At 40.3% G+C, this 15,513-nt stretch overlaps 1 protein-coding gene across 5 annotated transcripts in view; it reads right to left on the bottom strand.

Moving 5' to 3' along the window:
• LOC110979680 (cytohesin-1-like) overlaps positions 1-15,513 on the bottom strand; it is a 69,814-nt gene that overhangs the window by 50,241 nt on the left and 4,060 nt on the right. For 2 of the 5 annotated variants that reach the window (XM_087138570.1, XM_022235689.2), the window contains exons 2-3: positions 9,166-9,239; positions 2,192-2,253 (exon numbers count right to left, since the gene is read on the bottom strand). In XM_087138570.1, the coding sequence (XP_086994696.1) occupies positions 2,192-2,253; positions 9,166-9,239 (136 nt within the window). Of the gene's footprint in view, positions 1-2,191; positions 2,254-3,169; positions 3,699-9,165; positions 9,240-11,645; positions 11,996-15,513 lie in introns of those variants that run through there. The other 3 variants (XM_022235691.2, XM_087138572.1, XM_087138571.1) reach the window with 3 other exon arrangements.

Raw genomic sequence — 15,513 nt, forward strand, 5'->3', positions numbered from 1 at the left:
CATGTACGTCTTGATGTCCAGTACTTCAGATTTAATTAAAAATTCCAGCCGAAAAAAGTTTTGTACATCTTATGAAAACAGAAAGGTTTACATGTGAAGGTGCTTGTGCTGATTTCCATCACATTCAGGATAAAACATGACAGACTTTTGTCTGGCAATGTTGGTGCAGGGTCGACCTTTCTTTGTGTATAAATTTCTTTGATCGGTTAACAAAAGTGCCAGTACAAGTACGAGAGCATACATGTACATTGTACACAGCAGTCGGATAATGTGAGCAAATGTTCATGTACGGATCTAGGCCAACGCTCGGTGAGATGAGGTTCCAAATGAGATGCGCTGTTTGCACAGAGAATGCCTTGATTTCTTCTTCAACAATCAATTTTATTAGTGCTTCCACTGAATTTTTTTGGCAATCCTTTAGGAGTGTTTACACATTTACATGCATGGTTTCATCTGCTTATAAATCCTTTGCCCTCTTTTATTCCCTGTATTTACTTGTAAACCTTCTGCTTAACTGCATTACTAGGTTGTGTTAATTGTAAATGAACAACTGCAGCACTGTGTGGTACCGATGGGCTTACATGTACAAACTTTCTTTCCTGAATGTCTGCCTCGGGAGTAAAAAGGGAAGTGCATCAACAGAGCCTGGAAATCCAGTTTCCTGGAGCAGCAGAACGGCGAGGGACACAGCACTACGGCCGACAATATATTCTGACTCAACTTTTCCTGAACTTGTCTGCGCCGGCACATCTGGTATGTTCATCTGGTTCCCAGTCCGACAACCTGCTGACTAATGCGTGTATTCCCCATCTTCGCAAGTGACGAATTTCTATCAGATGGGACAAGATACCAGGCTGAATTGCAGCGCCGGTATCAATAGACAACATTTCAAGGGGAAAAAAACAATCTCGGGCTTTGTTCGATGGGACTTCAAAATGAGAAGCAGCATTGTTTGAACTTTTGTTTTTGGTTTATGTCAGTGTGTATCCGATTAGATAACTGATGTGATACAAGTGGCGTGCACATATATTCAAAGCTGTACGGGCTACTTTGATGACCAGAATCGGGCGCCATTAGGGCAGTGGTACTTTGCTCACTGGCAGGCAGTACATGTACGCAAAGTTAAATGCCTCTTTAACCGAGTATTTTGACTTAAACCTAAATGCACACGCATGCCAGGTTTAAACATTTACAGGAGAGTGCAATGGGATTAGTTTAAAGCTTACATGAGTAACACCTAAGTTTGTTGTTTGGGGTGAGTACATGAGTACATGTATGTGTACATAAGCGTTTAATTTGATGTGTAGGCCTTCCGTCAAAACCTAGGGGCAATTTACGGGTACATGTACCTTCAATTCTGGCTTTATTTTATGTCTGCAAGTTAAGTCTATCATGATCGAATGTAATGACTAAGAATACCAGTATTCCTATTCCTCTGGATGGAGTGCAAGTCCAGTGCTGATCACGGGCTAACGCCCGGTACCATTTACATGTATATTCCTGGGTAGAGAGAGCCACATGGGGTAAAGTGGCCAGCTCAAGGACACAACATATGGCCAGCAGCTGGATTTGAGCCCCAACCCTCTGATCACAAGACACAAACCCAATAAACCATCAGGTCACACTCCCCCACCTTCAATATCGATACCTTTCAATAAAAATGCTGGAAAATTTACAAGTTCTCGGGCCAAGGCAAGTACTTGGTGGAGTCTGCATCAGCAAATAATTTTACTCTGTAAAAGGGTAATTCTATGAATTCCGAGTCCAAAAGTGTGACATTTCTGTATCGCCGTTACACCTGACCTGTGTAATTTGACATGGATGTACATGTATCACTGAAATTGTTTTCGAACTAGTTTTATTTGTTTGGCAGGTAATTTGCTTCAATTCATCACTCTCGGAAATTACAGGATGTGTTCTGAGTAACAAAATCAAATGTCAGATGTGACAGGGATACAAAAAAATTGGACCCCTAATTTGAATAGAATGACCCAGAAACACAAAATTGGCGTCTGAAACGAGCACTTTTGTCTATGTCCGATTCGCTGAAGCCGCACAGGAACGGATTCAGATGAATTTGGTCACCATTTCCTCGTTCTCTGAAAGAATGTTCTGTGAATTGGGATTTTGAGTGTTCCAAGTCTGCTTGTTTGTTTGTTTGTTTGTTTGTTTGTTTGGCTTTGTTTCTTACCTCTCATCATTGTCCATGCTCTCTAGGTCTGCTGTAACACTGGCGATCTCATTTTCGAGCTCCTGTAGAAACAAAATAGTAAAACAAGAGGATTTTTATTTCGTTACAAAAATTCGTAGTTGACAGTCATCTTCCATTACTGTACAGAATGGCCCAGCTGCCTTCTTGCTTGAGTATATACATGCATGTTTGTAGAAAAAAAACTGCTTTGCTGGACACGTTAGTGCTAAAATTTAAAAGTATTTCCCAAGCTAGGGGTGTGGTACTCTGCCTTCCTTTGCTGGGTTACCTACATGTAGGACTGAAAGATTGCAAACATATGTGAACATGGCCTGGAAAGGTAGCCTTTTTTACCAGGGCGTGCAACAGAGTGAAGGACCAGCTAACAGCCTACGGACAACATGAAAGACTGGGCAGGACCGAGTGTTGAATTGGCACTCGGAACAGTTGAGGAGATGAGGAGAGACCTGTCACTGAAAACTTGTCTCATCATGTTCCCCAAAGCATCATGTGGCCTCACTCTGTCAATCCCAAAAGTCCCTCCAGCAAAGGGACATACTGAAGAGAAACACATCAACGTACATGTAGAAAAGAACACTGTTAAAAAAACAGCTTACATGTAAGTCCGCCACAAAGTTCAACCCTGATACTTTGTATCTAACTAACTATGTTCCCAGGACTCCTTCATACATGTGTCAAGCAAATAAGTAATAAGGCAGTCAAATCATCAGCATGAAACAACTTTTGCATTGTCAATCTGCCTGCAATGGAAACACAAATGATTAATCTAGCACATCATAAATATCTTCTTTTTACACTGACGGCAAGGGAACCAAATTGAGAACTGTTGAAGAATATTCTCAGAGACTTGTTAGAACCTCACTGGATGCAACACAACCCGAAGAGCGTTTCTTTATTTTGGAAGTAAAAAGAGCAAAACATGGACAACTGAACTTTCATTCTCAATCTTGAACTCACTTTTTGGCTGTGAAAGGTCTGGTACCCAATCGCACCTTTGAGCAACCTCATTCTCCATGTCATGAGTGATCGACCTGGCCGATAGTTACATGCAGCATTCACTACGCAGAATAATGGAATGCTTCATCCAGTATTTTACACAAACGTGGCAGCACAAATACATCGAAGTACATTCTTATGTAGATCCGGTAGATTGCATATAATCCAATACGATGGTGCAGCTGACGAACAAATCCAATGTACAGAGTGTACAATTTACACCTCATGAACTCAACAGGAGTCTCCAAACATCCATGTCCACATACGTCAATCTATTCGCCTCAAAAAACATCACAAAAAGAACACTTCATCTCCAAATGATGCAGCACGACATCCCACAATAATGCAATTTTCCTCGCTAATGACTGGACAAACTCTCGTTCGCCTCCCCTTTCCCATCCAGGTGATCTCTCTGTCACGACTGGTGCATCCGAGAAAGGCAGAGGCAAAGCTTCACCAGCGCTGTCCAAGAACTGGACAGAAAAAAAAAACCACACACCCACAGACCCACATCAAATCCTCCTGCACCACGCCAGTGCGCTCAATTATGCCAAGTAACTTTCAACGTGGGGCTTGTGTTTCTTATCAACCAGTAATGAAAGGCTTATTAACATACATGATGGGGAGCCTTTAATAACGGGATCCCTCATGCAGAGCAAGCCAGACCGAGCGTGGATTTGATTTCATTTTTCCTTATTTATACCAACATCTACCTATATATTAACAAGACAGGATGGAACCAGAAAGCAGCACTAACATATGGCTGCTTCAGCTGCAGTTTCTGAGATAAACTGACGTTACACAAACAAAATTAGGAATTGATTTTAATCTGTCTTGGAGTCCGCCCATAAACGGTGACCAAGGACATTGCATGCGCCTTGTGACCGAAGTTCTTAATTTCTTTTACAGCGCTTGGTGAGAATCAAATGAACGTCAGGATAATTTGATTGCAGAAAAAGGCACTCCTGCTTTCCTAACATACATGTACAAAATGCACTTACTGTACATGTGCACATGTACAATGTACATGTACTAAGGAGGACATGTACCCATCAGAACCATTCCACACAACTTGTCTCAGCTTCAAGATGAAAATTTCAGAAAGTAAGACCGTTCAGCATTTTTTTTCCATTTCCAGGATTTTATCTCGAACTGAAAGTGTGGAAATAAATGATTAACCAGACTCCTGATGTACTGTGTATGCTGACTGCTTCAGCATACGTGTAAATAGTCAAGCAATTTTCTCTAAGCAATTTCATGAAGTGACCTCCTGTCTGTTGGTCCAATATGCTGCTGCGACCAAACAACTGTCTATAAAGTGTAATTTGAACTGGTAATGTGTTTTTCATACCCAGTCTGAAATTTGAACTGTTATAATTCTGTTTTATTATAAATTACACTGTTTTATGCTGTTTTACTTTTTGACCATGTAAAGTGCTGGGCATCAGTGGAAAACAGCAATTGCTGAACTGATTTAACCCAGGGTGATCAAGAATAAATTTAAAGAAACTGTGATAAGGTGGTTCACCGTAACTCCCTAGGGTGCACACCTATGTACGGTGCACGTACATTCAAAATCATATTGAAATTGGAGGGTTGAGGATAATTAGGGTTCCAGACGCTGTTGTACATTGTACATGTGTGTGTAAAATTAAGGAGACAAAATTTTGGCACGACCTTTGGCCTCTGTGTTTAGACGGAAGGAGACAACAATGGTGAGAAACACGTCAGCGTTTGCAACCAAAAGTTGCTGCTCTTTTTAGCGCCACTTGGGAATGCCAAGCTGACTGTTTCACGCATGTACCGAATACTCGGCATTACCGATGCCGAGTATGAATCCACCAAGTATTCTGGAGTGGATTTTAACGATTCAAAGAAGAACGCTGCTGCACACCCTGGAGACCTGTTCATTTATAATACCTACATATGTACATGTAAATGCACAGGTAAGTTATCTGCAAGAGTTGAAGACCACCTGCAATTTTATTAGTGTTTCTGTCAACAGGCCTGCATTACATCGTCTCATTAAATGATTACTTGCTTTTACAGTGGCGCACAACATCAGTGTAGTGCTACATACCCATTTGAATGAAATTTTTTTAAAGGCAGATCTTGTATGACATTACAAGGCAGTCTAAGTAATCAGAAATAAAGGAAGGCACACTATTGTATTAGACTGTTAACATTTCAAATCATGGAAATGTAGTCAAATAGCTGTTTAGTCAAGGCACTAAGGTTACACACTGAAAATAAACATAAGCTGCCATGATTGATTGGTTTAAGTTTGGTTTTTCTTCAGGTTAATTTATGCATATTGTATGGATGGTCCGGAAGTTTGCAAATGACTGTACATGTATGTAAGCTTAGGCGACACTAAGCCCAAAATCAAATGGAATCACTCAGTACCCAAACTCCGAAGCAGATAAGACTCCCCATGTTGGAAAGAATTGCTCTTTGAAGTTGTCCGTCCCAGTTCTCCAGCAAAAGATCACAATATGACCCCCCCTATAAAGGACCTCTTCTCCTGAATCCTTCAAACTCTTCTACTGAACGGCAAAACCAACGGTGCTGTTTCTGCGATAGATATCAAAGGATCTGGGAGGGTTTAGGGCTAATGCAGTGCCCCTCACCAGATGCACGCTAACGTGCCATGCGCACATAATGCCTCCTCCCAAGAGAGATTAAAACTAATGTACTGGAACATTAATGTAAACACCCTCATTGCCTTGTTCACATACGGAGACCATAAATTGTCCATACATGTACATACCGGCACCAAGCTTATGTACCACTTGATGGTTGTTCGGGAGTTATCCACGGCTACATGTAAGGCATCCATTCTGGAACAATGTATTAACCACAGCAGGGCTTGAAGTATTCATACAGTACATGTGAACATCCTGCACAGGACTGCACAGTTTCCTAAATAAAATACTAACGTTGTTCGTTGTCGGAAATCTATCCATCATTAGTACACTATCCATCATGTACACGTACAGGTGTGCGCACACGTGTCCTGCCTACAGTTTCCAGTAATTAACATTAATATGTTCGGGTATACATACATTTCCTTGTTAAATTCCTGCATATGGGGCATGGATTTTTTTCAGTAAGGTGTAAACCAAACGGAAAGAATTCAAAACCCCTTTTGGTTGCCTAAGATCACTAACACTTTGTTTGAGACCAATATCTTTGTTCGAGACAGAAATTTGTTGCACACAATTAAAGTTACCGGTACTTCATGGACCTCCACTTTTCATCTTAAATCTAATTTGACAAGACCATAAATTTCCAAGCATAAATGAGGGTGTTATACGTAATTGGTTTGCAAGAAAAAATGTTCCTGAACCCCAGATTTGTCATGCAGGAAACAAATCGAACAAGATAGGCATGTCCAAGTCAAACTTGGCTGCAACCATCACAGCCTGCAAGTCTGGTTTCCCTGACCTATATTACATGTACATTGTGCAATTAAAGATGCCCAGGCATTACTGTCCAGTCAGGGAATCAGACTAGTACACCAATAAAAGCCAATGTTATCCGCCGTATTTATCATTTCCTTCTACGCAAGTTAAATTCTTTTGAAATAGAAATTTCAAAAAGTTCTCAAGATAAGATAAAATAAGCACTACGCATTTCCATCTACTTGTGCACAAAGTGATGGGCTCTGTGTTTCCTGACAGGGAATTCTCTCAAAAGGTTGAGGTGAAAGACAAAGTTTGCCTGAACTGCGAACAGTATTTTTCAAGCTCGATTTTTCAAATGAAATGTTCCTTGACCATTCCTCTGCACTTTGCGACAACCTGTTTTCCAGAAAGGGAGGGGGGAAGGGTAACCTTTTGTGGACCTGACCTAGTCCACACAAGGCTCACACAACCTAGATTCTGAGGACCTCTTTTGTTCAGGGGTCCACATTAGGTATATAAGGTTTGAGTGTTAGGTGCTGTCTATATGCGGTACTGTTACATGCACGTACTGTGGGCACCAACACTGGGTTTACTTCAACTTGACTTTCAATTTTGTTTCCAACAATAATCCCTTGATGTGAAATTTTCATACTAGATGCGTTCAGTCTTGAGTGGAAATCTGGCCTGGCATTACACTGGATGAGTCTCCCATGACAATAAAGGTTTTGAATCCCCCATAAGGTCATAAAGGACATTTTATTGGCCTTGCACAAGGTATGAATTCTGAATGAAAAATAATTTCAATACCTTACCACATAGAAATTCTAATATTTTACAATTCCACCAGATTCGAATCACTTACTGGACCATTGGAAGGAGGCCAGTGATTTAAACTCAATCTTGCAGCCTCGATACTAGTGCAAGACAGGCAGCGTGGTGGTGTTAATTTGGTTGTTTTTTGATAAATTTATCTGCGAATAATTCCGATATTTTTGCAAAAAAGGAAATTGTGCATGTGCGAGGTTCATTGTTTTTGAGTTACGTGGTATGATATATCTTCTGTAAACGTGTGTATGCCTTCATTTACCATACGTTTAACAAAAAGGTTCGTTATCACTTTGTAACCATCAGTCTCATAACATGTTCCAGTAAGTAACGGTTGTGGCACTGCGGTCAGTTGTGTCATTCCTGAAATCGGAGCCCCGGTCTATCAGTAATATGAATAAAGCACCGGTCTGATGTACGGTCTGATATACAGATTGAGTGTAGTTATAAACCTCTCTGGATATGATAAGTGTGTAGTCACATCCTAGCGAAATTGTGTATAATGCATTTTAATGGAAAGACATCTTATAGTGGGCTTTTTATGCATCTCAGAGCTTTCCGTCATCCAAACTCCTCCACTTTGCAGATAACTCAAGAGCACATTCTTTGTACCGGTAACTCCAACGAGCATCGGCCCAATGAAAGCTGACAAAACTGGGCTCTTACCTTTTTATATCAACTTCTTGGCAGATTTTGAATAAATGTGGTTGGCTACTGCTAAGCTGCAAATTCAACAGGTCAACCCACACACAAGTCGCAAGACTAACATGGCAACCTGAGTGATTATCGTATGACCCAGCTGTTTAAACGTACTGAACCGTCTGAAAAGTTTAGTAAGTAATACGCCGTGAGCAGAAGCACCCCCTCACAAGAGCCATGTTGATGGGGGAGTGTTCATTTGTTGGAAGTGACGCGACTCTGACACGTGCATTTTATAGTTCTTTGTGAACCGGCGAAGTGCAGTTCCCACCAACATGACCAAAGGAGCCTCCGTTGCTAGGAAAATTGCGCCCTCTCTTGGTCCAACTCTGGACTCATCCAAGTGCCCATACACTCATTTTTAACTCAAAGAAAATGAAGCTCACACAATTTGCAATGAAATTTCAAAATGACTGCCCCGCTTACATGTACATGTACACTGGTATCCATGCTGCAAGACTGAGGCCATCACTGGCCTCTGTCCGTGCACTGGTTCAGTGATTTTTCGAACCCAGCTTGTCCAGTATTTAAGACAAAATAATCGAAGTTCAGTAAATGTTCACAGTCTTCCCTAAATGTTTTTCGGAACCCATTTTTCCCCCCAGGTTTGACATATGACTGATTTGATCCGGCATTCACTTTTAAACAATAAAAATGAATGCTGTTCTCCTACTTGCATAGTGGTTTTTTTCCTGCATCCATCTACTTTTTGAGGGGGAGAATTAAATCTAAAGAAAAAATTTTGCACATTTTGAATGCCCTCTAAGTAAAGTTTTACACTGAGCCAATCACAAGCATTGTTGGTGAAATACATGCATACATGATTACAAGTAAACACTGAGGTAGGTAGTAGGGAGCCTAGCTCTGAAGTGTTGGCTGAACATTGAAAGGTTATGGGACAGTTGGTCTAAACGTTTTTTATCAAATTAAACACAGATTCCCAGCCTCAGTTTAAAACAGGTTCTTTTTGAATGTTCCAATGTCGACGGACTGATGAAATAAACACCAAATTCCTGAGCAACTTACCTTGATTTCCCTCAGGAGCTGTTGCTTGGCTCGTCGGATGTCGTTCAGGAGTTTGATCTCCTCCTGTGTCAAATCTACGAGAAAGAAGTCAAAACTGCATGAAAGTGGTGTCTTGCATGTACGGTAATCCAGAGATAAATCCTTTGCAAACCGTCCTCCGTGACTGGTACAGTAGAAACTAACTAAATCCTCATTCTGTGGATCTGGTGATGGGCTGGGTATAAATGTGTAATAAAGTTTCCTTATAAACTCCTGCGATTAGATCTTTTTGGACCTAAGTTGTCGCCTAGCCTTAGCATCCGTAAAGGTTTCCGTGCCAGGAAAAGACTTGCAAGGACGTACTTCCTGTGCCAAAACACAATAGCCTGGTGGGAAAGTTTGAGAATAGCTACATGTACATGTATATGTACATGTGTGTGCTGGTACCCAGTCTTTTACATGTACAGTAAACTAATTGCTTTTATACCAGGGTACCAGCACATACATATAAAAGTTTGACTGAAATAAAAACACAAACACAGAGTATGAAGACAATGATGCAATGTATACATGTTTACAATGGAGACAGTGCACATGTACTTGTGTGGCCAAACAAAACATTATTTCTGTTTCCTATTACACTGAAAAATAAATTAGGGTGGTTGGTTGGGTAAAATAATTTTTTTCACTTTAAATTTTTATAGCCCAAAAGATTAGGGTTGGATGATGATCTGTATTTTTTTGGAGGGGGGGCGTGTATATTTCTAATAGGTACTAAGTCAGTGTCAGATTAATACTGTACATGTGCTCGTCAATATTACATATCAGCACTGTGATTGAGTAGTAAAGAAGCTGGGGCAAGGCACCATAAGTGTATATATTTTATTGATTTGTCAAATAAAAAGACATAAGTTGCGTGTGATTTTCTAGGTTTGGCCTAATACAATTGGGCCAGCATGTAGAACTTTGATATCAAGAATTCTACACAAATTACCAAACATTACTTTAAGGGATTCACATAAAAATTTTCAGACTGAAAAATGAAGTTTGAATCTGAGAGAAAAAAAAATGATAAAAAAGTGTCATCAATTTTACAAACATATCAAGTTATACTAAACAAACTTTACGTGTGGAACTTGGTATGATTCTAAGTTTTTGAAATTTGAGACATCAAGTGCAAATTGGCGGTGAGCATTGATGTACGAGGACTCACAATGCACATTTCCTTCATCTATCCTGTTTCAGAGGACAAGTTCATTTAACCAAGTAAAGCATGACTATAACCTGTAAAAGATGATGTCACTTTACGAAATCCGACGGCACTGGGCACAGGCCGCAACCAAAGACACAAAACAAAACAAAAAACGCACAATGCATGCAAGGGCGACCTGATTTAACGAGTTGATCTCGAATCCTCTGTCTGAGCATTACCAACAAATCCCAACTTTGAAAGAATGTGTCAAGTTCTTCACGGTGGATTGTCTACTGACAAACTCAACCAGATTTTGAAGTTGTGTCAGAACCAACAGATAACCTGCATTCAACCTGTCTCCCGAGTTCCTTTCATTTGGCAAAAACGCTTTCATGTAACATGACTTTCAAGACAAATTACAGCATATATGTACATGCACATGGGTGATTATGTAAATAAGAGGTCCAACTTGGGGACATTTTGGTGTTCTCTTACGGGTGAAACCATTCAGCTTTTCTGGATGGAACTAATATTAGTACTGTTCACATTCTGTAGATCAAACAGGATTACATTGTTTATGACCTGTACAATATACAGTTCAATCTGCACAATGTTTGATAATGTTACAATTTTACATGAAGAAAAGTTGACTGGCTTCACGTCTAACAGGACACCAAAATGTCCCCAAGTTGGACCCCTAATTTATCGAATCACCCACATGTACATGTGCCTAAGACACATTTTTGGTGCAACAGTACAATGGACACATGCACATGTACATGTAGCAATATTCATTGCTGTACACATCGAAACAGTTAGAAAAAGACATTCCAAAGCACCGGTACACTTTATGAAAAACAACAAAAAGAACACAGTTTGCATAGTTACCTACCGGTACATGTACATACACATGTACACAACAGGCCTACATGTGCATGTGTACATGTACACAACAGGCCTACATGTACATGTGCATGTGTACATGTACACAACAGGCCTATATGTGCATGTGTACATGTACACAACAGGCCTACATGTGCATGTGTACATGTACACAACAGGCCTATATGTGCATGTGTACATGTACACAACAGGCCTACATGTGCATGTGTACATGTACACAACAGGCCTACATGTGCATGTACAATGTACATGTATGTGCATGCACTGTAAATTTCAACACAAGGTGCATGGTATGTTGTGCATGTTCACTCTGACACAATCCATTCAGCAATCCAAAAAGATACCATCTTCCCTCTGCCCATTCCGAACAAACAGCTCGATGAGTTGAACCGAAACCGCTTCCTACCTTACTTTTCAATTTGCACGGCTGAGTTCTTTCCATTGCGCCAAAAGTACTGCTAACCGTCGTTTCTGTTATGTTTTCAAAATATGCGACCATGTGACTGCCGAACTTTAAGCCGCAAACACAATGCCCGCACTTCCACGGTGCAAAGAACACACAAGACACTTGTGGTTCGGAGGGAAAAGATTTGTACATGTATTTATCCACGACACTCTAGAGGTGACAATCGCTCAGACACAGGTGTGGCTAAAAGACTAAATCCGAGAGGAAATCTGTATGTTAAGAGGTATATCCATTATAGACTGATAGATACTGCTTGCATCTTGCCCGTGTGCTTCTGAACAGTACTCCCATGCACACGTCAATGCGCTGACAGGTGAGAGCGCCCGAAATTTAGATTGGCACCCGTGGGGCATTATGGTTCAGTAACCCAACCCGCATAATTTTAATACTTTCAAAACAGGGCCCTGTCATTTGTGAATGCCTCCCGGGCGAGATTTGTCAGGCCAGGTTTGCCAATGCCAGGCTCAAGTTACCAGACATGAACCAGGGTCTCATTCTTGTCACTGAAGGCTGGGCCAAGAAGAGGAATTGAAAGAGGAATAATGAAGACAGTTACCATGGCGATTTCCCAGGGAGCAACAATATATGCTGTTGTTTGGGTTTTTTTTTTTTAAGCATTTGATCAATTCACTTTCTATCTACTTTCTTTGAATTTAACAGAAAAGCAAAGCAAAGGGTTGAAATCATAAAGCAACCTAAGCTCATCTTGTCAAAAACACAGTTCTTTTTCAAACTTTTCAATTGTGTGGCAACCTTGCATACCACCGAGATTCCAGACACTTTAATAACATACAGGATAATGCTATCAACAAGAAAGTTATTTCTTTCTAGACAATATAGCAAAGGTTCGTTGTAAGGACTGGAAAAATGTTAACAAGGAATAAACATGATATGATAAAATGCACATAATTTCAAATGTTTACCATGAAAATTTTATTTGCATTTTTGCACTGAAGAAAGGGTAACAGTGTACGGAGTACATGTACATGTATGTACTTCAATATGACTGCATAAAGTCCTCTTTTTATTTGGCATAGTCAGCTGTGTAAACTTAACTCCACAAAACTGTGACTTCAGCCAAATTTTGATGCTACTTGGAAGTCAACTTGCAGAAGCAAGGAGACATCCTTTCAGGTATTCCCATACAAACAAACTCACCAGCAAATCTGTCAACCATAGTCATTTTACAAGTAAGCACTTGTGTCCTGTGTGCACAACAGAGGGCATTTGTGATGGGATCCTTGGCTAACCACAAACACCCGAGTGGGTCCCACCTGCAACACTCCTTCCTAATCCGGGACCCCCAATCCTGTGCTGATGTACACAGGCCCTGCAGTGTGTGCGCTCTGCCTGCAAGTCCCTCCCCTCCCTAGGGATCTGACCCTACTAATCAGTGGAGCTGACCCCACGCCTGGGCACACGCCCCAGGGACTGTTCTGTTACCCTCCCCTACCCTCCCCACAACACTGGAGGTTTTGAGTCCCCCTAGCCAATGCTCCCCGAGGTGTGTCTGGCCGGAACTTGTGGAATTTAGATCCAATTTACTGATTTTTTTTATTGGCATTTCCAAAGTGGGAAAAGTCTGCAACTCCGCAATAACTTTTTTTCATATCTGTTTAAACCTGACCCTGAATGATTACCCGATCTAAAAAAAGCATCATTATAATTTCCTCAATGAGATGTGTCTGCAAATACTACTTAACAAATACATAAATCAAGGAAAATTGTACATATAGACGGACCAGTACATCTCCCTTGCCCAACCCTCCCCTGTTTCTAAGGTACATTCTCGGCTCCTCTAGTCTACAATCATGCAGAAAACAAATAGGGCTGTGCCGAATATTTGATCGATTATCGAATATTCCAATATTATTTTCCAAATTTAATTATGCAGATGTAACATTCATGAAAAGGGAGAATTTTCTTTTGTTTTAATTTAAATGAGAAAAGTTGCACAATGGAGGCTTGTTTCAAGCAGATTCAAATGAAAAGCGACAGAAATCTTACAACGATTAAAAAGTAAATTACTCATTAAAAAATTAAAAAAGGAACAGAAATTTTCAACAGGGCAAGAAGTATTGCTTGTCTTAAATTTTGCTAAATGTTGGCTGGAGATACTCCTGGACGTAAGAAGCTATTACAGTGATTATAATGTACAATTGTGTATGCTCTTGCAACTAATTTTGTGTATGGTTTGTTTATCAACAATCTGACACTCACTACGACCGAATATTCGGATATTTGATCAAATTAAATATTCAAATAGTGAATTATTCAAATTGACTCAGTCCTAACAAGATTTGGCACATTCTTCGTAACTAAACTTACTTCAATCCCCTTTGTAAAGTAACAGTGCTTGGCGCGACATGTATCTCCTTGAATGTGTACAGTCAAATCCTTCACAACCTCCTTGTGGATTCTGAGGAATGGTTACTGGTTACAAATGTGCGCTTACCCAGTATGTCAACACAGGGAGAAAGATGACTGTTTCATTACATGCACACCAAGATCTAGTCATTTTCGCAGACATCATTTTGGTGAAAACTTGGTCACTTTATAAAAATCAAACATGCCATCTAAAACATTACCTCCACCTTTGAACTGACCACTGGGATTCATGATGTACATGTAATCAGTATTTGTTTCATTCTCAACCACTGACATATTGAGAAAGTTCAAGTAATTGCAAATTTTGACTATTCTGTATTATTGTGAATACCGAGAAAACTTCATCTTCGACATCATGAGCAATACTTCACTTTTACAATATGACATCATGGCATGTGACCATTCTAGACCAATGAAATTACAGTATCACAGGTCCACTGGCCAACTTCTCCGGAAGGAAATAAGACACCAGCCGCTATTTTGCAGGTTATCAAATTTCCTGGAAAAAATCCACAGGACTTGGATGCATATGGCACATTTTTGGAAGTTGCTAAGGAAGGCAATAATAGCCAATTTACTATAAATTTACCAAGAAAAATCAAGTTTACAAAACGATTGTGTCCACCATCAAGATGTTTCATAGAATCCAACGACAGAGAAGTGAAATCTCAGCATGGCGTTACTAATGAAAAGGAAATAACAAATTTCACAGAACGCCACCTCCTTAAGTCAACATTGGGTTATAAGTACTTTGGGTGCACTGAATTTCACTTTCGGAAGTTCAACGCTGCAAAACGCAGTCAAGTTCGACCGACCGGCTCTGATGAGCCAAACATCCTGGTCAGTGGGTGGTACCTGCCGGCAATGACTGACAGGCCCTCAGCACAAGCAAGAGTAACCAGTGAACAAACAGGGCCTCTGTTTTGGTTGGAGGCATGCCGGGGGATCACGCTGCGCCACCAAGAAACAGCGTTGTGGACAGAAGGTTTAAGCTCTCTCCCTCAAAAAAAAAGTTCAGCTGCAGTTCTGTCAGTAGTACCCTCTAAGGATGCATCCAACCATGTTTGGCTCAGAGTAAAGTCAATGTACTACAAAAAGTGTCACCACACATGTCCCTGAGTGAAGGTGGGGAAATTTGAAGTTAATGTTCCATGGGGAAGCTTAACACAAACAGTGAACGCCTCAGTTGAAAACACACAAAAACTTAAACTTCCACTTATTTTAAGTTATAATTATGCAGCATCCACCCACAATGTATTGCCAAAAAGGTGCACTCTTCGAGTTGTTCTTTAGCGAAGTAAGATGCATTTTTAGTTATAACAGAGTAAAATTGACTCTCGTTAAAAAGATTACTGTTATAACAAACCACTGTTACAGTGTACATATACAGATTTCAAGAATTCCAATTTCTTCAATTCTT

The sequence above is a fragment of the Acanthaster planci genome, linkage group LG07 (assembly GCF_054643075.1).
Source record: "Acanthaster planci isolate LZ-2023a linkage group LG07, COTS_SCS, whole genome shotgun sequence".
NCBI classification, from domain to species: domain Eukaryota; kingdom Metazoa; phylum Echinodermata; class Asteroidea; order Valvatida; family Acanthasteridae; genus Acanthaster; species Acanthaster planci.